We start from the raw sequence: 27,274 nt of genomic DNA on the forward strand, positions 1-27,274 counted from the left end.
CAACAGCCAGAGATATCAATATAATCTTCATCTCTACCTAATTTTCCTGCATATTTGTCAGTTTTGTTCTTTCCAATAACCTCAAAGCTTCTATCTATACCACCAGTCTCTCAAACTGGTATTTTTTCAAATTCAGTAGCCTTTTTTCTCTATTTTTTGTTTCTTTTTCTTCTCTAAAAGCTCTCATCTCCTCATCAATATCTGAACCATCTTCTGAAGGTATATCTAAATTTGAATCACTACTCAAGAAATCAGATGCATCTTCTCCACCTAGGTTATCATCCACTTCCTCTCCACCTAGGTTATCATCCACTTCCGCTCCACCTAGGTTAACATGCTCACCCTCATCACCCTCACCAGTAAGATTACAAGCCTCACCTTCTCCACCTAGGTTAAGAGCCTCACCCTCACCATCCTCACCACTAAGGTTACAAGCCTCACCTTCTTCACCTAAGTTAACAGTCTCACCATCTTCACCATTAGTTAGATATCCTATAGTTACCTCAGTGTCAAGTAAGGGTTTATCTAATACATGATAGACATATACTTCAAAAGTGTCCTTATGTTTTAAGTCTTGAATAAGGTGTAGTAAATGTTGGTCAGTTGCAATAAGGATCCATTTTTTATTCAATAAATCTTTCATATAAAAGCCTACAATAGTTTCGTACCCTAATTCTTTAGTATAATACAATAGTTCCAAAATAGAAAAGTGGTCCTTGATGATATACCTGAGTGCAGACACACAGTTTCCAACATAAGTAGGGACAGATAACTCAGATAAGATTCTACCATGGTAAATCTTCGTAAATATGATATCCTCCATGGTCAATTGTTAGCCCTACAAAATATCAACCTAACCCTAGATTTAACTGAATATACTCATACAAACAACTACAAAATAAACCTTTAAATCATACTTTTTGGTAATAGTAAAGAATGGACAGAATATTCACAAACCCTACATTTTTACAAAACCAGAGCTTTATGAAATTCATATAAGAAAGCATCTAATGAAACAAGAATCAAACTAACAGGATGATAGATCGTAACACAAAGAAGAGGAATCAAACAACAATCAAACTTCAATCTGGAATGAATCGCGAGATTGAGAGCTTGAAATTGAAATAAATCGTGAAGTTAGAGAGAGAGAGAGGGAGGGAGAGAACTGTTCTGTGAAAGTTAACGATTTGGAAACTTTTTCCAATTTAGGCATTAACAAATACACGTCGGATACACGTGGTATTTGAAATGGTCATTCAATACACGTTAGATACATGTGGGGAGGTTAACTACATGCACCACACAATTGATGAAAAGTGATTAAAAATTGTTGTACGGTTCAAATCTAGGGTGGTTGAAGTGTTCAATAGGTAGTACGTCTAGTTGAGGTGTCTAAATGAAAAATCGGGACAAGTTTGAGTGGCCGCATATGACTTTGGCCAAGGTCTAAGCACCGCGTTTCATCCCCAAATGGATAGTCAAGCGGAACATACTATTCAAACCCTTAAGGATATGTTTAGAGCTTGTATAATTGACTTCAAGGGAAACTAGGATAAACACTTGCGTTTGGTTGAGTTTTCTTACAATAATAGTTACTAGTCGTCTATATCATGGCTCCTTTTGAAGCCTTGTATGGTAGGAGATGTAGGTCTCCAATTGGATGGTTTCAAGTTGGCGAGTCTTACTTTTGGATTCCGAATTGGTTTATACAACTTTGGAGAAAGTTCATAGAATAAGAAATCTCTTGAAAAAAGCCTATAGTCGGCAAAAGTCTTTTGCCGACTATAGGAGGAGAGACTTAGAGTTTGAAGAAGGTGATAAGGTGTATCTAAAAATTTAACCTATCAAAGGAGTGGTAGGATTTGGCAAGAAAGGAATGTTGAGTCCTCGTTATGTAGGTCCTTATGAAATTCTGCGCATGGTTGGCAAGGTTTCATATGAGTTGAGACTACCTAGTGAATTGGCTTCGGTTCATCCGGTGTTCCATGTCTCCATGCTTAAGAAGTGTATCGGTGATCCCAATTCCATTCTTCTTATTGAGAGTCTAGGTGTGCAAGAGAACCTCTCTTATGAGGAGGTTTTGGTTGAAATCCTTTCTAGACAAGTAAGGACATTAAGGAACAAAGAGGTGGCTTCCGTAAAGGTGTTATGGAAGAACCACCTAGTTAAGAGTGAAACATGAGAGGCCGAGGCCAACATTAAGTCCCGTTATCCTCATCTATTTGATAACTAAGGCTAGTTGTTCCTATTTATAGTGAAAGTAATGATTTTTTTTATTTGAAGTTCCCTTGTTTTTTGGTGAAATATTGAAGCATATGTTGGGATACAGTGATTTACAGGGAATTATTCCTATAGAATTGAATGGTTTTCCAGAAAATGCTCTTTTACTTGATTTGAACTTATATGGTGTATTTTGGTATATTGTTAGGCTCTAGATTAGGCTTTACACTTTTGGAGTACTATATTATCCCCCCTAGGAACATTCGTCCCTGATGACACTAAAATTGTTTAAAGTGAAGATAGACTCAAGAATAGCAACCCAACCAACAATACTTCAAAACGTGAGTAACAATTCAAATCAACATGTCAACATAACCACATGACCTTTTACACAATGCAACTCAAAACATCATTTTCAACTCATAAGAGTTCAACATTCACTACGTGCGGTTTGCAGGACGATTGGTCCAAGGCACATATGTATTTATACATTTTTGTATACCTACACCGTTTGTCGTGCTTGGAGCTACAAAAGTTTCATTGTAAGGCCCTCAGTAATGACTCCCATCAACTACTATAGTCGGATATTTTTTCAATGCCAAATTGTCTGTTTGATTTGGTTTGCAGTTCAGTTTTGGTCAACAGTGGATCATTGTGAGCACGGTGTTACAAATAAAAAGAAAGGATTGACCGTATTCGTTTCCACTTGCAATAAGGTAATAAGCAAGAAAAGCAAGCGTAGATGAAAATTGTGTTTAGTCAGATGAGAGATGAAGAGTAATGATGTTTTGTAAACACATCATATTGATATTCTCTTTTCCACTTGGGATTACGTACAGAAAAGGAAAACACTTTTAATAGAATGGCTGCAGATTCACAAAATTATATTTTCCGGAGGAATCCACGAACTTCAGTAAGAAAGTTATGCAGATTCTTTCTAAACTTTTGGTAATTTGGCCGATCAAGTGTCGAAGATAGACTGTTGGATCTTGTGAGTGATTGGAGTGCATTTGTCAACCTTGATCTGAAACCTGTGTCACACTGCTTCTCTATCAACTCACTTCCCAACTTCTGCACCAAATGTAAACTTGTTTCACTCAGTAACCATTTTGATATAAAAAAAATATACAGTTATTCAAGAATGGGGATTATGCCTGGTATAAACTTTGTTCACAGAGGATTAACGGAAGAAGAGCATCCGCAGCTGAGCCAACAAGATCAGTGCTGAAATTTAAAAATAAAAAAGAAGAATCAAATACTAGAGCATAGCAACAGTTTGTGAATGAAATACTATGGGCAATCACATCTAATCCATTCACTATGGATCATAAACTAGTCCTCTAAACATTAAATCCTTCAGCCTCTGCTGGTTACGTTTTTTTTTTCCAACTCACCTGTAATCCTCAAAGAGGAGAAACTGTAGCAATGATCGAAGAAATTGGCTTAGAATCCCTTCCTGAAAGTTTCCTGTCTGATCCTTGTAACCTGAAGCATGGAGACCTAACCCCACTTCTCCAGCACTTTTTTGCTTGTAATGGAAAGAAGCAAGCCCTTTAATAGCTCTTAGACATAAATCAACAACCTCTGCATCCTATCACACAAACAACAGAACACAGTGATCTTGGTTTCTACCTCTAGTAATATCATAAGTCACAATACAACTAAGTAATTATTTCTCTTTTTTGAAGTAAGGGTAACTAAAGGAACTATTTCTTGTTAATCAGTGTAGCATGGTGGACAATTACACCAACTTCATTTTGAAATGATGCCTACACTCACTTAAGCACTTCCCAGCATGAAATAGTACATAAAATCATAAACCACAGACATCTTATTGTGTGGGAAGGTTACCTGAGACAGACCGAAATCAAGAGTCTTAATGATATGAAAAAAAGCTTCTCCATTTAGTTGTGTAATCATTTCAGGATATACCTCCAACATATGTGATAGCAGCGAGAAGTACTGTGCAGATGAAATGGATTATTTATTTTATTATATATGGTTATTATCACTCCAGAAAAAAAAATTAAAGGGGAAAACCTACATCATGACAAAGCTTGGGGTACTTGAGCAGGTCCAAACTTATCAGAGGCGTAACTATGTGAAGTCCCATATATACCACCTGCAATAGAGTTGCTTTGAGATTATTGTACCTTGGCAGGAAAAATAAGTAAAGGAAGAAACTCATGAACACCACCTGACAAATATTTGTCCCCTGAGCTTCAATAGGTTCTGATGAGAAGTCAACCTGCAAATAACAGTTATACCCAGGTCACCTCAGACATAGAGAACCTACAGCAAGGCAAAAGGTGACAATGGAAAAATAACGCTGATAAGATCAAGGTTTGCAGACAACACCAGGTCTTTCGAACAGAGACTAGCAAGTAATTGGAGTACAGCACGTAGATCCTTGTATCTTTCGGTATCAGCTTCACTCCGCAAGCTGCTTGAAATGCTCAGAGATATCTGAATGCACATTGGTTTTCAGTACAATATCTTCTCATTTACTATAGAACAGAATAAAAATTGCACACATTGTCATTTGTACAAAAGAGATGTTTTACTTTTTCTTTTCCTTCTTCATTGAGATAACATGATGATTGACATAACTCAATGAGCTAGTGACTCAATCCCTGCCAATTTCTTTTTACCGTGATTGCAGTGGACGCAAATGAGGGTATTTCCAGCTAGACAGCACAAACTTACAATTCTTGCAAGACCCGCTTTGGTTCTGTGGGAAATTTGTTCACTTTTCTGTTTTTATCTTTTATTTAAACTCTTGGAGTTGCCTCATTAGTCGGTTTGTTAGAATTTTGATTATTATAGACTTGTCACTAGTGTTAAGACTTTTCTTTTTATATTTTCGAGATGAATGTAGTGTTTACTGTATTTTTTTTTCAAACTGGTAACTTCGAACATTGTATTAACTGTGTTTTAAACAGATGATGGATATTGGTGATAACTTCTTTTGGTTGGATAGTGTTTCTTGTGTGCTTTAGTTGAGACGGCAAATTTTTTTTATAACACTAGAAATCGAAAAAACTGGCTCATTTTCTAAAAAACACAAATAAGGTTTGCTTTAGGTCTCTACCCCAAAATGCCACTAATGGCCTGAGATTGGATTGTGACATATTCTGTCAACAATTAACAAAATCACTTATGTGTTTTTGTTTACTGTGCGCTCATTAACATAGAGTTAGAAGCAATGAGGTGCATGCCATACCACCTTGATACCCGGCAGAGAGGTGCAGAGCTCCATAGCTTTTCACCCAACTCCATACTTTAAGCAACTTAAACAGAGCCATTAAGAACACAATTCTTTCTAATCTATTCTCTACATCCAGTGAAAAGTTCAAAATATGTTTCTTACGAACAACTGCAGACTTCACAAATGAGGCAAACAGTCAGAAATTAGAACTCATAAAAAAATAATAGTATTTTGGGTCGTAACCACAATTGATCTCAATTCTAAAACTAGAAGTAAACCAAAGTGAAAACATAAGAAACTACTGAACAACATCAACAAATATCTCACAACTGATCAGTATTATAACTAGCATGTCAAAAATCAAGCTTTGTAGATTGTTAATTTTTAAAAATATGTGGAGTAAATTTGGTGGTTACATCCTACAATTCTAACAGTTCAGGACAACATGGCAGTTTCAGTATCAGACAATTTTGTGACGCATCTTCTTCCCATAATAGCCTAATAACCACCCACTAGCAAGAATTTAGAAGAGGTTGGTTAACACTGTTCCACTTTCTATTCTGAGTGTGTTAAATTCTTGCTTTATCTCCAATTTACATCTATTCTTTTTTTATGACAAGGGAAACCCGCCAATTTACATATATCTTTCACGAGCTTTTAACATATATTTCAATATTCAGACTAAAGTGTGTGCCCAAAAATCTAGTTTCAAGTACTACAGAATAAACTTAAAAGACACTAACACAGAAGAAAAGAGCAAGGGAAAATATATCATATATCATTCCCACAGGGCAATGACTGCATAACTTAGTCAGCTGAATTATATATACTGATCAGCTATTGGTGAAAGTGATGATTGGTAAGACTCCCTAGAATGGTAAGCTTTAACAAGAAATTTGTGAGTAGGTTTATTTAACCAACCAAACACTATGGGCCCGTTTGGACATACGGTATTAAATCATAATATGAAATAAACACGTTAAACATTTTAAATTATATGTCCAGAATTAATTCTTATATATCTATATCTATCCATATCTATATTTATTTACACTACCTTAAAAGGATGAACTTCCTAACTTGAATGTTTAATCACTGTAATATCCCCAACTTAAAACACCCATTTAGTATATAATCTACATTTTAATTAATTTATTTATTTACATCTTTTCACATTGATGGGTAGTGACTTTTTTATAAAGTTGTGACTTTTTCGATGATTTCTGGAGTGTTGTGACTCATTTGATAGGGCACGATAAACACCTTTTCATATTACCATTAGTTGTCTATAAATAGCGGGGTTTTCTCACTTTTAAACTACGAATTTTGCAAGTTTTCTATTTTTCTTCTTAAAACAAGGATGATTGTGATATTTGTTCAATTATACAATAACAATATTTTTTGTGGTAAATGAGATAGGTCAACAAAAATTGATGCAACAAGGAGAATAAAATAACTAAACTTCAAAGGAGAAGACTATCTTGATAATTAGTATTTACTCAGTTTTATAGCCAAAAATATACTTTTGTAGCAACTTCTACATCACAAGAAGTTCAATGATTTTCCATTGCACAAACTAGAACTTGGTGTTTAGGTCAGTGTTTTAGACGGTGAAAGGCAATAAAAGGCGACAAGTATTTGCCAGTAGCGAGGCACTCACCTTTTTGAAGTGCGGCACCAATTAATACCAAAAAAACTATATATTAATTGCATTGTAAATAATCAAACTCTCAATATCACTAACATACTAGCAAATATTTTAATCCAAAAACTGAAAATAGATAGTATATACAAAAAGTCTAGAACTTGAATGAGAAAAAAAAAGTTAAAACAAAGGTAATTATGACTCTGAAGTCCGAAGAAGGAAAAAGAAACGGAAAGAAGAACTTTGAAGAAAAAAGGAAGAAATATGTATCAGTTTGACTTTGGAATAGTAGAAAAGTTTTGCAGGTCGACGGAGAGGTTGAGTCATAAACACTAAAATTACCTTCTAACATTTAGAATCCTAAATTGGTCGCCTTTTTTAAGGAAGTACAAAGGGGACACCTTTCTCGCTTTTATTGCCTCTAACCTTTTGTCGGCATGGCGTCACCTTTCAAAGATTACCACACCACAAAGCTAAAAGACGATGAAGGGTCGCTTTGCCTCTCGCCATTGACGATGAGGGGATCGCCTTTCAAAACACTGGACTTTAGGTTCTGAAAAGTCTCATATTGTTAGAGAAAAAACATTTGATCAAAAACTTGTTTGAAGAGTCCAAACTAGATTTAACAAGTACTCTTTCGTTTCCAATTTATTTTTTTGTACTTTTTAATTCAGTTTAATATAAAATATTCTTTTTTCTTGGGGGTGGGGGCACATCTTTAAGACCACAAAGTTAAAAGATATTTTTATATATTCTACATATGATCCTTAAATTAAAATTCTTCTTTATTTTTTAAAATTTTTAAACATTAGACAAAGCTATATCTATCTTTTCTTTGTATCTATCTATACTGCCTTACAAGAATGAACTATCTCACTTAAATGTTAAATTATTACGATACACCAACTTAAAACACTAAATTTAGTATATCTTCGATATTTTATATTGTATTTTATTTATTTATTGATATCATATATATATAAGAAAACCCTAGACGCGCCTACGTGGTGCCACCACAAAGCAGGATTCCCTTTTAGTTTTTTTTTTAATTTCTAGAACTAGCATTCCTCTTTTATGAAAAGTTTTTTATGAAAAAGTTGTAACTTTTATTAAAAGTTGCAATTTTTATGAATAGTTGCGACTTTTATCAACGGTTGTGACCTTACCGAAGGGTTACAACTATTTCAAAGAGTTGTGACCTCTTTGATAAGACACAATTAGTATTTGTTCACCCCCACCTTTTGTTGTCAAAATAGAGGAATTTCCTCTTATTTTAAAATAACGTAAAGTTTGAACTACTTTTTCATCTACACAATTGAATTTTGTGTATTTTGCTCATGTTAAATGGCCCACTGACACCATTTATTTGTTTCTCCGTTCTGTTTAATTCTATTGCTACAGATCCCAGTATGTTTTTCTACGATCATTAATTTATGCTCATATTATTAATTGTTATTTTTTAGTACATGTTTTGATCTCTTTTGTCTTATGTTTTTGCAAAATTATTGTTATGAGTATTTATTAGTACAAATTAAATAACAAACGTTAACTGAGTATTCAAGCAAGTTTTCTCTACTGGAACTATTGAAGGTACGACAAAAAAAGCCCTTACAAATCTCTAATTTCATCATCAACGTCATTCCTTCACATACAAGGATGAGGCTGTGTTCTTTAGAAAATCCTCTGAGATCTAATAATTTTTCATGCCCATATTTTTTTGGTTTTTATGTTTTTGTTATCTATTTTAACTAAATTTTATCATTGGATATTTTGAGAACTATAACGATTGAAAGTTTATTTAAGCGTTGGTCAATTTTTTTTATGTATGTCAGTTCAAAGTATATGAACTTTTCTGGTTAGAATGATTTATTATCATCATTGGATATCTTACAATTTACTCCCCTTAATGTATGTTTTTCACGCTATTGTGTTGTCTCCTTGAAATTGTATTGATTATTTTTCGTTTTGTATGTATTTGACCTTACTTGGATAAAGCTTTCGTCCTTTTAATATTTTTCTTTTTTTCCTTCTCATTCGGCTCTTCTAAATATATTTGGTGTGAATTATGACTGCTTTCGGAAAGCTTAATTTGAAGATTATGAAATAAAATCTGCTCTAAATAAAAGTTATATCTTGAGTAACAAAAGATATGTCTATTAACATATATTTGTTTTCCTTTATGTCCCAAGTCATTGTTGAGCGTTTGAGTTATCTAGGTTATATACATTTTTAATTTTTTAATGTTCGAGAGTATTTCTTTGACATATATCTAGAACCCAACATTTTCATCTAGGTTATATACATTTTTAATTTTTTAATGTTTGAGAGTATTTCTTTGACATATATCTAAAATCCAACATTTTCATCTACTTGTACTTTCGGAATGAAATAACTATACGTACATATTTTTGAAAAAAGACATAAAGTTGCATTGATGAAGCATCTAGAAGGGCATTTAGAAGTAGTTTAATGAAAAATCAATTTCTAAAATGGTACACAATATATTATTTTTTTGTCGTTTAAAAATTTATTTTCCTCCTTTAAATTTTGTTAGGCTAACAAAGTGACAATAACAAAAAGTGGTGAACGTTTCATACAAGTAGATTGTCTCTAAAAATATTTATTTATTTTGTTGTGGTTTACATTTGTAACGGTCGTAGCTTATTCATAATTATTATTAATTCCAAAAACGTTCACATAATTTTACTTTCACATGGAATTATTCTAACCATAAAATTATCAGATTCTATATTTTACATGTACAAAAATGGAAAAAGTGATGACTAATCGCTTCATAAAAATATCACTTAGTTTTAACAGGACAATTATATCTTCAAACATATATTATGATAAATTATGTAAAAGAAAGAAATGATTCGATATCAAGATATTTTTAGTCATTTATAATATATTTACAATTCTTGAGATATTTGGTAATGTCATATAATTTAATTTCTATTGAAATGTTCTTAAAACCTACTAAAATTTACTTTTTTTTTCTTATAATAATCTATTATTTGAAAGGTTGTCCAAAATCGTAGAAAGATTATTTATGTCTGCACTTCGCGCAATTTTTGTTACCTAGTAATATTATATTAAAGACAGAAACCTTTTCACATTGAAGGGTTTGACATTTTCAAAGAGTTATATTGTAACTTTTTTACAGAATTGCGAATTTTCCAAAGAGTTGTGACATTTCCGAAGGGTTGCAACTTTTGAAAAGAGTTATGACTTTTTCGATGGGTTGTGAGTTTTCTACAAGGTTGTGACTTTTTTGTGTTCTTCTTCTTCTTAAAACACACAATTTAGTATATCTTCTATATATTATATCAAAAGAAGAAACCATTTGACATTGAATGGTTATAATTTTTGAAAAGAGTTCTAACTTTTACAACGAATTGTGACATGTCTAAAGGGTTGTCACTTTTATGATAAGAAACAATATGTCCATGCTATTACTACACCTTTTAAACTATAAATTAAGGGGTTCCCTCACATTTTTATGTTTTCTATTCTGCTCTTCTTAAAAAATCAAGTTTGATTTACCGACATTACAAGCTCAAAGTTCAATGAAATTAGAACAATCCCTAACATGATGTTAAATTAATCTAATACTCCAACTAAAAACATCCAATTTAGTATATTTTTGTATATTTTATATCAATATTTATTTATAGTATATTGTATTTAAAGTTAGAACTCCAACAATACAATAATAACTAAGTAATGCACTATGGGGAAGGGAGGAGAATGTATTTTTTAGAGGAATAACTAAGAATTTTAAGAGTGACTAACTTTCCGTAGTAATCATAAGAAAATTACATCCACTATTCATACAAACTTATACTTTATCATTTTTTTTTTATAATTGTTTACTTAATTTTTTTACTTAATAATATTCACATTGTTTTTAAAAATATTGTGGTACATGATTTGATATTCACGTGCAACGTATTTATATATATATATATACACGCACACGCACACCTACACACATAATCTGAAGAGGAGACCCTCCCCCGGGTTTGGATATGAGAGGAGGACATGCGTAAATGCACCAGTGAGAAGGTGTGAGGTTGGTTGTAGAAGGTATGAGGAGAGGCAGAGGTAGACCAAAGAAGTATTGAGGAGAGGAGATAAAATAGGATATGACACAACTTAAGTTAAAGAGGACATGACCTTAGATAGAAGGGTGTAGAGGACACGTATTAGGAGAGATGTTTGTTAGATAGAGTAATCTTGTCTTGCTTAGGGTGACTAGTAGTTGACATGGTACTAGTTGTATTATTCCAGTTGATTTTGTATTTTTGTTTTCGACTCCTTTCGAGTAGACTTTGCATTGCTACCTTGTTACTTGCTATATTGTCTTCATTGTCTCCTCCTTTGTACCTAGATTTGTTGCACTTGAGCTGAGGGTCTTTCGGAGTTCTACCTCCACGAGGTAGTGGTAAGGTTTGCGTACATTTTACCCTCTTCGAACCTCAGTTGTGAGATTACACATGGTATATTGTTGTTGTTGTTATTTCATATAGCATGTCCAAAAGCAAGCTAATTAATAAAGAATAAATGTTTTTTTGGTTCGATGACTCACTTTATAGTTTATGTTGGAGGTCTAACATCGTAACAATCAGGGTTATGAAATAATTACATAACTTATCACTGGTCAATACCTCTTCCAACTTCTTCTAGAACAATTTTTGGGTAACATGTTATAAAAAATACAAGAGTGAATTGATAAAAAATTACCTTTTGTTATATTGTGGGAAGAGTAAAGCAGAAATAGGCGCTTACAGAATTCAATAACCATTATTTCACAAACTTTAAGGTGTATGTTGAAGGTGTAACATTGTAACAACCATAGTTATGCAATAATTAGACTACTTCTCACAGGTCAATATCTCTTCCAACATCTGCCAAAAGAATTGGGTAACATGTTCTAAAAAAATAGAAAAGTTAATGATCAAGTTACCTTGCCGATATTATGGGAAGAGTAAAGCTGAAGTACGCGCATACAGAATCCGACAACAATAGCCGTTTCACGAGCTTCTAGGTAAATGATTTGTCCATCCACCCAATCAACCACAAATCTGAGTAACAGATACACAACTGTGGACTACAAAAAATTGAAAGATTAGATCATGTAATTTCACATTATGATGTCACACTAGAATAGCTAAAGCTGTTCAAAATTTAAGACAGGCTTACTTATTGCATTAGAATTCATAAAAAGAATGGCATGGCCGTTGATAAAAATCATTGACATATTAGGCCAATCAGTAATAAACTAAAGTTGGTTCACTAAAATTGAACTGGAACCCATCACGTAGGTAGAGCGAGAACTTGAGTGCAATATCATACCTTGATTTTAACCTTTAATAGAAAATAGTCTTTTCTTTAGTGATACACAACGAACTATTATATTATGAATTAAAAATCAAGTGATCCTAAATATTTTGGTATCTGCTTAACTCTAAAATTGCAACCCAACTTGCAAATTTAATTTTCAAGCACCACTTTTGAAAATTGAAATATTGTTCTCTAGTTTTTAGCTGCCCATAACAGAAAGTGAGAAATTGAAGAAACCCAATCTGAACACCTACTGGTGCTGGAAAACCCACATGTAACATTTAATTTATAGTTGTGCTGAGAAGGGTCAGCAGCGTAAGACATGCATACTGGAAAGAAAAATGACAACAAGCAGCACTCAAGGTTTTATCTCGATACAGGGGGATATAATTTTAGGATAAAAAATACATCAGCACTGTAAATCTTTAACAGTTTAGCAGCACGAAAAACTAAGGAACCATATAATCCACATAACCTTATGGTATAATGACAACATGTTCAGCTAAAGGGAAAAGCTCAAAACCAACTCTCCAAAGCACACATTTGAATCAACAGTTATTATCTCATATACTTTATACCTCATGTTTGTAAACTTCCATAAACATCAAGAGTGGATTTAGTACTGAATAACCCATCTCATAAATAGCTCTCTGTGTTCGAGGTTCTGTCGCACTAGCAGCACCACGAAGTCGCTCCAACAAGCAACTGACCTATGCATTATCACAGATTTACTAAGAAACCAACGCTAAAAGCTATAATTCTTTTCCAGACTGTTCTTACCAATAAAATAATATCTGGCTGTTCAGCTACACATTTTAGATCACTTCGGTTTGAGAGTTCCACCAGATTAGCAGCCATATGGTTTGTCAAATTTATCACATACCTAAGAACAATTGCAATGACAATTCGTCCAATATTAGATGTTCAACAAATTAAAATAATAAAAAGCAAAAAGAAAAAAAAGGAAATAAGAAAGAATATCTACTTACTGGCTGCAGGCCTCTGGAGTTTTCATGCCAGAAGCTGAAAGAACAAAGGTTTGAGCAAGCGAACGCTGTAATAAGACAAAGAACAGTTAGAGTTGGCAGGAAATATTACATTAGAAATTTAAGGGAAACCCATGTTTGGTGTAGTGGTATGTTGGTAAATGAAGCTATAAGAACCTACAAAAACATCCCTCTCCACTCCAAACTCAAAGGATGGAGAAGTCTTTGAGGACTCGCTTACCTTCCAATTCAAGGGTCGTTTTTTAAGAGTGGATAACAGTTATGCTAAATAGAGTATATTAGTAATATTTTTATTAGTTTTGCTTGCATTAATTGTGCAGAGATTATTTCTTATGCATTGCTTGGTTTGGTGTACTATGCATTGCAGAATTTTTTTTAAAAAATATTTATGTAAAAAGGTGCTGAATTTCATGCTTAAAGAATAAACATTTGGTACCACAGCTAACACGTTTGGGTGGTGGGTTTTACGTAGCTTATGATATCAAATGTTATTCAATAAAATAACTTACTCTATAAAAATAATATTTTTATTTGATTTATAACATAAAGTGAGTTGAAAGACAACTTATTTCGTATTTGAATTATTTCAACAAATATAAGGTCATTTTTAGTGTTAACAGCTTTAAGGGCAATTCAGTCACTTCAAAAGGAATTCATCTGAAAAGCACTTTTCCAACAAACATATCAACCACTTATTTTATGTTATAGCATTTCTAGACAAACATGTAACTAGTTTTTAAATTCAGCTCCAGCACTTCAAAAGTGCTTAAAATCTCAAGTACTTTAAAGCTACTTTTATTCAATTCAACTAATCCAAACGTGCTCCAAGCCAATGAGCTCTCTTCTATTTTCACATGGTTTAAGAGCCTCTACGATCTTGGTAGAAACTCAAATGGATTCTGCTACCGAAAGGCGGTATCACAATATATGCCACTCGGAAGACCAATATTTCATTTCTTCTCTCTTTTTGTGTTCAACAGCGATACTCTCTTCGACAGCTGGTGCCTTCATCTTCGGCGACTATTCAAGTGCCAATAGTCTCTCTAGGATTGCTTCCGCACCATTTTGTTTCAAACAACCAGCCCAGCTACATATTCATGAGCAACGACCTCTGACATTGTTCCGCATTGATAACGTCTTTGAGATTTCCTCTACCATATCTCTCAATCGATAGAGTCCTTCAAGTGTATATTGCAAGCAACACTTTATTTCGTTTTGCAGTTACCAGCTGCTAACAGGTGAAAGAACTCTAGATACAGTATCTTTTGTTATTGTGTACTACTCCAACAAGATTTAGGTGTGACCCTTTCCAAGTTACTAAAATAAGCAAATTCAATTTGGTTTAGGCACATGAAGTCTAGGAGAACCTATGAGAATATAAAGTGAATTTGTGCTACATTCTTAGAAGTCATTATACTAGAATTAGTAAAATCAAATAGGATATTTTATAGGATACCATATGTATTTCATTATAGAATATTTACAACCCTAGTAGTAAAGGGTTTGATTACCTACCGTATTATAGTATCCTAGGACAGTAAGACTCCTATATAAGGTGCACGTTTGTACATTGTCAATTAAGTCAATGATCTATTTTCACATAAAAAGAATCACAAGTATGGATTGGTACCTGGTGAGCAGCATTTAGTGAGAATAGAGTTTGTTCATTTGCAAAAGCATTTGCCAACTCACGCCATGAGTCCTGCAAGACAAATAATGCAGATTGGGATGAATATGATATTCCAATCATTACTCCCGACTAAGAATCCAGGAAGATATTACCTGTTCCAGCACATGGAGATTAAGTTGATCATAAATTCCTCTCTAAACATTTAAAATTTTTATAGTACGACAAATAATATAGAACATAGATACTTTTAGTCTTAATCAATATCTCTATGTATTGAGGATGAGATAGGACTAAACAACAACAATAAGCAAAGCTCAGTTCTGATGGCGGATTAGATAGAACTGAAACTAAAATCTCTATCCACAATTGACTGACAGAAAGATGAGCAATAAAAAGAGGAAACATAATTGGTGTGTGGAAGATACCCAATGCCAAGCAATCTTATCTGGAACCCTCCATGCAAAATTAAAACCCAAAGAAAAACAGAACCACCTCATCAAGGGTTCAAACATGATATGGAAATAGTACTACTCGTCTAAGGACCCACCAATTCAACAAGGTGCACACAAACATTCTTCCGCCGAACAAGTCCATGAAGCAACTCATGACAAGTTAGTGCCTGTCAAAATGAAAGGAGAATGTATCAGAGCTGCTGTAATGAACAGTCTCAATAAACAGCAAGGAAATAACAGATTACCCGAAACAACACTAGAGAAGTTCAATCATAGTAGCAAGTTCCTAATAAAACATTAATGTGCTGATATTGTTTATCATACTGACAAAAACTGATTATTGTTTCAGATGGAATGCTCTAATTTTAATTAAGAACAGTGCTGCTGTGATAAATATATGAGAAATCTTATTGAATTGTGTATCTAAATTGTTACATTGATACCCTATTCATAGACACTACATTGGAACTTTTTTCCGACTAGGATTCCTATTCCTATTTCTATTCTAAGTAGGAAATACTTATTTCTATTCTAACACTCCCCCTCAAGCTGGTGCATACAAATCATATGTACCTAGCTTGTTACATATGTAATTACTCCGAGGACATGTGAGCGACTTGGTGAACATATCTGCAACCTGATCATTTGACTTCACGAATTTTGTAACAATATCTCCGGAAAGTATCTTTTCTCTGACAAAATAAAAGTCAATCTCAATGTGCTTAGTCCTTTCATGAAACACTGAATTTGATGTGATATGAAGAGCCGCTTGATTATCACACACAAGTTCCATCTGATCAATTTTGTCAAATTTTAGTTCTCCCAGCAATTGTTTGAGCCAAATTAGCTCATAAGTTGCTGTCTCCATTGCTCGATATTCTGATTCTGCACTAGATCGAGCAACCACATTCTGTTTCTTACTCTTCCACAACACCAAATTATCTCTAACTAAAACACAATATCCGAATGTCGAACGTCTGCAAGAGGGTGATCCTGCGCAATCAGCATCTGTATATCCAATGATATGCTCATGGCCATGATCCTCAAAGAGTAGTCCTTTGCCTGGAGCTGACTTTATATATCGCAGAATACGAACAACCGCTTCTCAATGACTATCACAAATGGAATCATAAACAGACTTACAACACTCAAGGGAAAAGAGATGGCAGGTCTAAGGTCTAGTCACTATGCGATAATTCAAATTTCCAACAAGATGTCTATACCTTTCAGGATTACAAAGTGGCTCCCCCTGTCCCGGAAGAAGTTTAACATTCGGATCCATAGGAGTGTCAATAGGTCTACATCCCATCATTCGTGTCTCCTTAAGAATGTCTAAGGCATACTTGCATTGAAAAATAACAATACCTAATATAGGCTGAGCAACCTAAATATCTAGAAAATACTTCAATCTGACAAGGTCTTTAGTCTGAAAGTGCTTAAAGAGATGTTTCTTTAAATCAGTGAAACCATCTTGATCATTACCGGTGATAAAAATATCATCAACGTAAACAACCAAATAGATACATCAAACTGGTGCAGAATGTCGATAAAACACAGAGTGATCAGCTCCACTACGAGTCATGCCAAACTCCTGAATTACTGTGGTGAACTTCCCAAACCAGGCTCGTGGAGACTGTTCACGACTATAAAGTGACCTACGTAATCGACAAACAAGGCTACTAAACTCCCCCCAAGCAACAAAACCAGGTGGTTGCTCCATATAGACTTCTTCCTCAAGATCATCATGCAGAAAAACAGCCTTAATGTCCAACTGATAAAGTGGCCAATGACGAACGGTAGCCATAAATAGAAAAAGACGAACATATGCTATTTTAGCCACAGGAGCGAAAGTGTCACTATAATCTAGCCCAAATATCTGAGTATACCCTTTGACAACAAGGCGAGCCTTAAGTCGATCAACCTGACCGTCTCGACCAATTTTAACTGCATAAACCCAACAACAACCAACAATAAATTACCTATAGGAAGAGAGACAAGCTCCCAAGTACCACTCTTATGTAAAGCAGAGATCTCGTCAACCATAGCTTGCCTCCATCCAGAATGAGAAAGTGTTTCACCTGTAGTCTTAGGAATGGAAACAGAGGACAAAGACGACACAAAGGCATAATGGAGTAATGATAGACGATGATAACTTAAGAAGGTATAATGGGGGTTAGTACTTCGAGTAGATCATATACCTTTTTGAAGTGCAAGCGGTGGGCTAGGTGGAGGCAAGTGCGCAGTAAGAGCAGGGTCAGGCGCACGACATGAATCATCTGAGACTAGGGTTGGACGTGGACGGCAATGATAAGTTAGTAGTGGTGGCACTACAACTGGAGATGTAGAAGTAACTGTATTCCTCAAAGGTTGGCACACGTAAAACTTGAGGTATTGGTAAGACCATAGATACATCAGGATGATTAGGAGATGTATAGAAAGGCTAAGAGTTAAAAAATGTAACATCAGTGGACGTAAGGTATCGATGAAGATCATGTGAATAACAACGATGCCTTTTTTAGACTCGAGATTAACCAAGAAAGACACATTTGAGGGCACGAGGAGCTAATTTATCTTTTCCTGGGGCTAAGTTATGAACAAAGCATGTGCTCCCAAAGACACGAGGGGGATAGGATAGAGATGTGACTGAGGAAACAGCATGGAATGTGGAACCTGATTCTAAATAGAAAAAGAAGGCATTCTATTTATCAAATAACAAGACGTAAGAACTGCATCTCCCCAAAAATGCAACATTAGATTCAAGGAGAACAGTACGAGCGGTCACAAAAAGATGCCGATTTTTTCTTTCGGCTACACCATTTTGTTGAGGGGTGTATGGACAAGTAGTCTGGTGAATAATGCCTTGGTGAGTCATAAACTCCTGAAATTGAGAGGATAAGTATTCTAAGGCATTATCACTACGAAAAGTACGAATAGAAACCCCAAACAGATTTTGTATTTCAGGAAAGAAATTTTTGAAAATAGAAAATAACTCAGAATGATCTTTCATAAAAAAAATAAGTACATCTTGAATCATCATCAATGAAACTAACAAAATAAAGAAATCCTAAGGTGGAACTGACTCTACTAGGACCCCAAATATCATAATAAACTAATGAAAAAATAAACTCTCAACAACCTTCAGTACTACGAGAAAACGTAGCACGAGTGTGTTTCCCAAGTTGACACGACTCACAATCTAATGTTGATAAACTAGACAAACTAGGCACCATCTTTTGCAGCTTGGATAGACTCGGATGTCCCAAAAGTTTGTGAATTAGATCTAGGGAATCTGTAATGGAGCATGATGTTAAGGAATTCGAAGAGGTAAGATAGTAAAGGCCTTGTGATTCATGTTTTGTTCCAATCATCTGTCCCGTAATGCGGTCTTGTATGAGATAAAAATCATCGAAAAAAGTTATGCAACATGGTAGGGCTTCCGTCAAACGACTAACAGATGCTAGATCAAAAGGAGAACCAGAGACATAAAGAACAGAGTCTAGGGTGACAGAAGATAGAGGTTTGGCTTTTCCAACCCTTTTTGGTTTTGTCTGGATCATATTGGCTAAAGTAATAGCTGGAAGAGATTGCGAATAAACAATATTGGATAAAAGTGATTATACCAGAGATATGATCAGAAGCCCCAGAGTCCATGACCCATGTTCCAAGAGTACTAGATTGCGACAGAGTACTAGATTGCGACATACAAGCAAAAGAATTACCCGCAACAAACACATCAGGTTGTGCAACGGAAACTACTTGAGATGTTTGATCATGTGCACGATACTGAAGGAACTCATCATATTCTATCTGAACAATACGAGCATTATTGGATGATTGATTATGTTAAGCACCATATGCTACTGGTGGAGATGTCTGTTTACTTGCGCGATTTCGAAGGAACTTATTATATTCCTTTAGAACAATAGGATCATAACTGGGTGGTGGACCATGCAAAATATGACATGTCACGAGTGTGTCCAAGCTTATGACTATGACTACACTTGGATCGTGATTTCCCAAAACGTCCTCCCTCGCCGATACTCCATAGACTAATATGTACGCTTTTCAAGGTTTGAGATGCGAGAATTGAGGAGTCAACAGTGGGTGAAAAAAATACTTTGTGATTAGGTGCCGCAAGACGAAGGAGACGAGAGAATAATTCATCGATTGTAGAAACTGTAGGGTGCTAAAATCTGAACACGCACAGAATCATGATCAAGAGAAAGTCCAGCAAGAGTAAGAACTAGAAACAATGTTTGTTTGTGTTATTGTTGTTTTTTCACATTCATTGTTACTGACATCAACATGTCGAATTCCTCCATCACTGCTTGTACCTGTAACAAGTAGGTAGACATCGAATTCTTGTTTCTTTAAGTTGGTCAATCGAGATATCACATCATAGAATCGAGATATGTCATTAGTGTATAAAGCACAAGCCTTTTTCGAAACTGTATAACATGTTTGGAATGGGCGAAACAAGGACATCAATTTGGAATCAATCGAACGCCATAGGAGACTACATGATTAAGCATCTATTGTCTCTCAATGTGCTTTGGCTTTTGCATCTCTCACTAGTCTTTGCCTTTACATCTATCACATAAGTCCTGTTCGTTAAATGATCTTGGACACCTTCACCCTTGCACCACAACTCAATCGACAAAACCCTAGATAAATAGTTTGAACTTCCCAATAAAAGTTTTGAAGTGATTGTAGCGCTAGAACTCCAATTCCTATATTTTTAGAACGAAAAAACATCACCCAAAAGACATTATGCTAAATTTGTCTTGGGAACAACAAAAAAATCATGATTATTGAGATCTCATTGTCGGAAAATTCAAATCTCGAAAAAAATAAAAAAAAATTGTCTAAAACAGCCTGAAAATAGTCGGAACTCTAATTCCGGTGATCGAATCTGGTTAAAAAAAGCATGGGCTGGGTAAGAATGGCTAGACGACCCTAGCTGTCGAAAAAGTTCTAAAAAATATGGTCGAAAAAGCCCTTATGCGCCGGCGTGTGAGCTTTATTTCGCTGAAAACTACCACCTTTGATCGGCACATGGGAGCGCGTGCAGTGGTGTTTTCCGGTAGTTCTGGTTGGGGTTTGGTCACGGGAGCTTTCCGAGCCTCAGGGTGGAGTTGGTTTTCGCACAATACCCACAGAATAAAAATTGATAAAATCAATCCCAATCGTCATCGGAAAATTGACAGACATATGGTGATTTGTTTATTCTCACCAATACTTTAATACCATGTGAGAAATACATGAGAATATTATTGAATTGTCTATCTAAATTGTTACATTGAGACCCTATTTATAGACACTACATTGGAACCCTTTTCCGACTAGGATTCATATTCCTATTCTTATTCATTATTCTATTCTAAGTAGGAAATACTTATTTCTATTCTAACAACTATATTTAGCAGTTTGGCATTACTCGTAGTGGAAGCTAATCACTCGGTGTTTTATCAGCATTCTGCACAAAGTCAATGTATCTATTTGGTTGTTTACGTTGATGATATTGTTATCACTAGTAATGATCAAGATGGTATCACAGATTTGAAGCAACCTCTCTTTAAGCACTCCAGACTAAAGACCTTGGCAGATTGAAGTAATTTCTAGGCATTGAGGTTGCTCAATCTAGATCAGGTATTGTTATTTCTCAACGCAAGTATGCCTCAGACATTCTTGAAGAGACAGGAATGATATGATGTAGACTTATTGACACTCCTATGGGTCCCAATGTTAAACTCCTTCCGGGATAGGGGGAGTCACTTAGTAATCATGAAAAATTAAGACGGCTTGTTAGAAAGTTGAATGATACATCACTTTTCTAGTGAATATTGTAAGTCACTTTATGACTTCCGCTTGTGATAAGTCATTAGGAAGCAGTTGTTCATATTCTGCTATATATGGAGTTAGTCCCGATAAAGGACTACTCTCTGAGGATCAAGGCCATGAGCATATCATTGGATATACAGACGTTGATCGGGCAGATCACCATCTGACAAAAGTTCAGCATCCGGATATTGTGTTTTAGGAGGAGGTAATTCGGTGTCGTGGAAGAGTTAGAAACAAAATTTGGTTGCTCGATTTAGTGAGGAATCAGAGTATCAAGCAATGGCGACAACAACTTGTGAACTAATTTGGATCAAACAGTTGGTGAAGAACTAAAATTTGGCAAAATTGATCAGATGGAAGTTGTGTGTGATAATCAAGCGGCTCTTCATATCGTATCAAATCCAATGTTTCATGAAAGGACTAGGAACATTGAGATTGAGTGTCAGACTCAGGAGATATTGTTACGAAATTCGTGAATTCAAATGATCAGCTAGTGAATATCTTCACCAAGTCCGTCACAAGTCCTCGTATTAATTACATTTGTAACAAGTTAGGTACATATGATTTGTGTGCACCAGCTTGAGGGCAGTGTTTAGAATAGAAATAAGTATTTCCTACTCAAAATAGGAATAGGAATAGGAATAGGTATCCTAGTTGGAAAAGGATTCCAATGTAGTGTCTATAAATAGGGCCTTTATGTAACAATTTAGATACACAATTCAATAATATTTTCTTCGATATTTCTCACACCTTCCACCTATCAGCAGCAACAGGTAACTCTATCACCAAGGATAGGATAGATAGGAAGAAATCACCTAGTGTTTTTTTTTGTCTCTGATAGGATTTGAACCTAAGACCTTATGGTTCTCAACCCGTTTCATTGCCCACTAAGCAAAACCCTTGAGTACCTTCATTCTTTATATTTATTATGGACTCTTTTTTCATTCTATGGGATACCAATAAATTGCCCTTATACCCTCGTCAGTCTAAACCCCAACAGTTCGTTGAGGCAGGTTGTGCCCGAGAACACCTAAATTCCTACCGAATATGAAAAAGGCGTAATTTAATGATAAAAATGCAAAACACTAGACTCACATTGAATGCACACCAGAGAAGCTGTTGTATCTTAAATAAAAAAAGAAAGTTACAAAACCAATTTATTTAAATGAGGTAATAAACACTTCAGATGTGAGGAGAAAAGTACTTCTTTTCCACAATAAGAGTGGGAAAATGCCTAGTCGGCTATACGGGCAATAAATCCAATGAAACTCGCTAACAAGTTGTTTACTTGCTTCTATCATTTACTAAGAATAAATATTTGAGATAATAGGATATCCAAAAGAATAAGGTGTTGCACTACTACGGCCTCCACACAAAATACCAGTCCTAAATTGAATGTCTTGTTTTAAATTTGGAATGACATCAAATAGTATTATCCTCTTCAAGGAAGTGCACAGATTTGGGACAGGCCAACAAGGACATGTGGACACTTTAGACAATTGCAGTCACTGAATTATGCTTGAATACAGACACACTTAGGTCATTGTGATTGTACAACGAAAGGTTGTTCTACTTCGCCTACCTGCAAATCCCTCTCTCCAGGATATGAAGTGAGCGTTGTCTTCGAAATGTGAAGAATAAGATCAAGCACTGCTTTCCCCTGGTTGTCCTCTTCACAAAAATTAAGCAATACTTTTTTGTGATGTTTTGCCTTGTGATCATCTGAAGATGCACTCATTTTATTTTCATCAAGTGGCATTAGATAAGTAGTTGACCATCTTGCAAGGAACCATACAATCGCCTGAACAGAATGAGCATATGAGTTAACCTTGAGTGTGTAACATGAAAAATATAAGCAGGTATCGAGGATGCACACAGAACTCTTGAAGTATATTAAAGAACTAGGTAAATTGCTCGCGCTTCGCACGGTGGTGAACTACATCAATAATCTACTTCTGAACATTTGATAATATAAGTGTTTTCGAGAGGGTACAACCCTATGATGAACTTTCAAGCATATTTTATCCTAAGAAGATATGAAATGTTTTTTAATCTTAAAACGAAAAAGATTTAATTCTAAGTGTTTATGAATATTGTTATTAATTCTTCATATTATTGTAGTTGTTCATCACCAAAGTCTTTCGAAAAGATATGTAATTGTTTCATTGTCTGTATTTGTATTTTCAAAAAGTGGTACAAACATTTTATTCATCAACTGCAAGAGTTCTTCTCCTATTCAAGGTCTCTACATACGAAAAATAGATATTATACATCTTATATTTAGTTGTGTACTTTATAAGTTTATTAAAATATTAGTTGTGTACTTTATAAGTTTATTAAAATATAAAAACACATCTCTTGGGTTTCAATGAAATAATGTATGTCACTCAAATAATATGGATTAAATGATGTCTTGGCAAGTCTCTTATTCAAATTCATTGACTCCAATTCAACATTTGAACCCCAAACGTTTGATTAAGGTTGAGTACAATACTTACTATCCCACTAAATTCCTTTATTTTTTGGATGTCACTAATCGATTGAATATCTCGAAAGATAGAAAGTTGAATAAATAAAACTACAAGGTAGTGTGGAACCACATAGCTTTTGAACACTTTAAGTCCCTTCTTGGACATCTCATGGATCTTTTAGCCACTAAAAACTCTATAAAAATCTAAGTCATTTATTTTACAAGTTTAAGAATTATAATCTACGTGACACCAATAGTCTAATAATTACATTAAACTCTTGATTAACATATTTTTACTTAAACATACGATCAAAAGCATAAACATAAACAAAAAAATTTAAAACATGTACTCAAAAACAAAAATTAATAAAATAAGTATAAATTAATGACCGTAAAAAACATACCATGAATTTTAATAATAAAATGAAATATAAAGGAAAACTTTGAGCCCACTGAATGCACGAGAATTATTTCATTCTAGTACCTGAGGTTTAAAGGAATAGATCCTCTCAGGACAGAATGATTATATTCGTCAGTGTGTTTATACAAAAATAATTGTGTCAGTAAGTCACTCAACTTGAGCAAAGTGCACAAATATTAAGTTGTGCAGAAGAATAAGTTCAGAATTTTCGTTGGGTATGATTAAAGAAAAAATTCCTCTATTTATGTACAACAAAGGGTAATGTAAATAAATGTTTATTGTGCCTTATCAAAAGGTCACAAATCTTTGGACAAGTCACAATCTTTCATAAAAGTCACAATTTTATTATAAAAGTTCCAACTCTTCGTAAAAGTCATAACTCTTCATTAAAGTTAACTCTTCATAAAAGTCGAAACTCTTCGTAAAATTCATAAAAGTCGCAACTTTCCGTAAAAAGTCGCAACTTTTCCTAAAAGTCACAACTTTTCATGACAGGGAAGGCTAATTTTGGAAATAAATAAGTTAAAAGGGAATCCTGATTTGTGGTTGCGCCACATAGGTGGGTCTAGGATTCTCTTTTATATAAATATATGATATGATTGATAGCTGAGAATGTAAGACCTGCAAAGGGCCACTACATTGTAGTATGACATCAGGAATTCTAAAATTGAAAAAGCATACCTAAAAAGGTTATTAACATATAAACCTAGTCACAAGGATCATCTGGGCTCAATTTTTTTTGTCCAACTTAAGAGACAGCAGAGTGCAAAATTACAGAACCAAATATTGCCAAACTTGTGCAGAAAATATCACTAAACGTTGAACTTGTGTTAATGTATCTGGTGCGGCAATAAGGATTAGGAACAGATATTTAGTAAAGATCAGCTTATTCCCCTTGTACCACATCGATCGTCATGTCCTTAAGCCTATCATTTTTTAATAAAACAACATGTTTTGATCAAAAAGAGGGTGGGTAATTTATGTTGGTCCTGACAGCCTCAAAGTAGCTCCCCCCCCCCCCCTCCTAACAGTACAATGGCTATCATGATCCAACACTCAGCTCACATTTGATTACTGTTATAGTCCGACGTGGTATAAGCAAAATATCAAGCCATAAAACTTGTACTAATTTATTAAAACGATTTTTATGAAGCACAAAGTCCTACATCACTAGTTATTCTCGATATAACTTTATACGAGGTTTGGTTTATAATATAAAATCCACATATCTTAAGTGACTTTTAATACCGTAAGCTAAACATTGCATGAAAATCTATGTATTATTTATGCCATTTAGAAGGTGGAATAAGTAATACATGTATTATACAGTACGTGGATAAAGAGTTATGTAATCTTGAATATTAATTCCCATATTATTTATTCTCACCAAACAATCCTCGTAATGTTATTCAGTGTATAAGAATTTATGCATTAAAAGTCGTGTCTAACTGAATCATCAACCAACTAACCCTTCGAAGTAATTATTATGGGATTGTGGATCTTTTTTTTTTTTTTAAGAATTAGTACTGTCGTATTCTTCAGCATTAAGGAATGTTGTCCACCTCCAAAAAGTTACAAGGTGCATTCAAGCTTTATAGAGAACCTAAGAAATCTACATCTCATCTACTTCCTCTATGCAATTTCCTTTACACCAAAAAAAAACACCAAAAAGTTCCATTTCACATCATGATTGGACTTGATCTTGAGAATTAGTACTGTTTTCTTTCCTTCTATTTTTTCCAGCTGTTGCCTAGATAAGAGAGTGGCAAATGTGGAACATAATAATCAATATGGAAATAAAAGGATTTAAGTATTAGCATAATTTCATGAAAATAGTCTTATTGGGTTTACAGAGAAATAATACTTCACACATATTTGAGGATTGTGGAAGTGTGTAAAAGGATATGACAGGATTGAGAATGTTGAGCTATTAAGGATACATTGCAGGTGATATAACTAATCATGTTGAAGATCTTAATAGAGCAGAAATTTTGACAAACTACCTCCATTAGCCTTGGACTAAAAAACGACGCTCTCATCTCTGGATTTAAACTCTGCTCAGCAAATTTTATTATTGATCTGCACCAGACAAAATAAGACAAGAGTATGAAGTTGCATACAACAATACGACAAAAATAAAGAGAAGGTAGAAGATCGGAGGACCACAAGTCTCCATTGTATGGCAGATATAAAGTCGGTAAGTAAGGATTAACTTTTAAATTTCCTGCTCAATTCTTTGGAGCTTTATGCCCCAATTGAAAATTTATATTCTGATGAGACATGTAAACATGGATCTTAGGCCTAACTCAACCCCAAAAGTTAGCTCATGGGAGGAGGATTGTCCTAGTCGATATAAGGAGACCAAATTCTCATCCCTTTTCTGATGTGGGAATTCTTAACACTCCACGATGCCCATACCTCGTTAACTAGAGCAAGGACACTATAACATGGGGGGCCAACATTGGTGAACAAAGAATTGGGATGGGCCTAGCTTTGATACCATGTAAGGATTGATATTAGGCCTAACTCAACCCTAAAAGTTAGTTCATGAGGGGAGGACTGTCGAAGTCCATATAAGGAGACCTAATTCCCATTCCTTTTTCGATATGGGAATTCTTAACAAGATACAGCAAACAGCAACTAGCATGACACTTTTACAAAGCTTTATTCCACTTATGAGTATTAAAGTTGCAAGACATACTTGGTACTAGAATTCACTAAAAGGAGATGGAATAACACAAGGTTCATCTTGACACAAAGAAATCACCATTGCTGATCTCCAGGTGGCGACTGGCGAGTCATGCAGGAAATGAGAATAAGACCCTCTGTGTCATAAACAACAAACTGCTTGGGAGGAATCACTTCATTAGCCCTCTCATCTTAAAGAGGTTTTGAGTATTTAATGCTCAGTGAAGTATGAAGAAAAAACCATCTTACTCTCGTGTTGGGGAAAACTTTTTGTTGCAAATGACGGAAGGCAAGAAAAAGGCCAACGAGGATGGCTAAAACCCTGCATCACTAGTTAATCTCCAGT

At 34.6% G+C, this 27,274-nt stretch overlaps 1 protein-coding gene across 8 annotated transcripts in view; it reads right to left on the reverse strand.

Moving 5' to 3' along the window:
- Window positions 1–2,959: 2,959 nt before the first annotated feature.
- Window positions 2,960–27,274, reverse strand: part of LOC101259130 (uncharacterized) — a 72,042-nt gene continuing 47,727 nt past the window's right edge. For 3 of the 8 annotated variants that reach the window (XM_010315826.4, XM_010315827.3, XM_069292774.1), the window contains 15 exons: window positions 26,244–26,319; window positions 22,932–23,150; window positions 15,604–15,675; window positions 15,057–15,128; window positions 13,409–13,473; window positions 13,200–13,302; window positions 12,998–13,129; window positions 12,043–12,186; window positions 4,579–4,686; window positions 4,418–4,468; window positions 4,265–4,342; window positions 4,072–4,182; window positions 3,615–3,811; window positions 3,375–3,444; window positions 2,960–3,291 (listed from right to left, as the gene is read on the reverse strand). In XM_010315826.4, the coding sequence (XP_010314128.2) occupies window positions 3,103–3,291; window positions 3,375–3,444; window positions 3,615–3,811; window positions 4,072–4,182; window positions 4,265–4,342; window positions 4,418–4,468; window positions 4,579–4,686; window positions 12,043–12,186; window positions 12,998–13,129; window positions 13,200–13,302; window positions 13,409–13,473; window positions 15,057–15,128; window positions 15,604–15,675; window positions 22,932–23,150; window positions 26,244–26,319 (1,687 nt within the window). In that variant the 3' untranslated portion in view covers window positions 2,960–3,102. Of the gene's footprint in view, window positions 3,292–3,374; window positions 3,445–3,614; window positions 3,812–4,071; window positions 4,183–4,264; window positions 4,343–4,417; window positions 4,469–4,578; window positions 4,687–12,042; window positions 12,187–12,997; window positions 13,130–13,199; window positions 13,303–13,408; window positions 13,474–15,056; window positions 15,129–15,603; window positions 15,676–22,931; window positions 23,151–24,267; window positions 24,304–26,243; window positions 26,320–27,274 lie in introns of those variants that run through there. The other 5 variants (XR_011213508.1, XR_002026415.3, XR_011213509.1 and 2 more) reach the window with 4 other exon arrangements.

Source organism: Solanum lycopersicum, chromosome 12, assembly GCF_036512215.1.
Source record: "Solanum lycopersicum chromosome 12, SLM_r2.1".
Classification (NCBI taxonomy): domain Eukaryota; kingdom Viridiplantae; phylum Streptophyta; class Magnoliopsida; order Solanales; family Solanaceae; genus Solanum; species Solanum lycopersicum.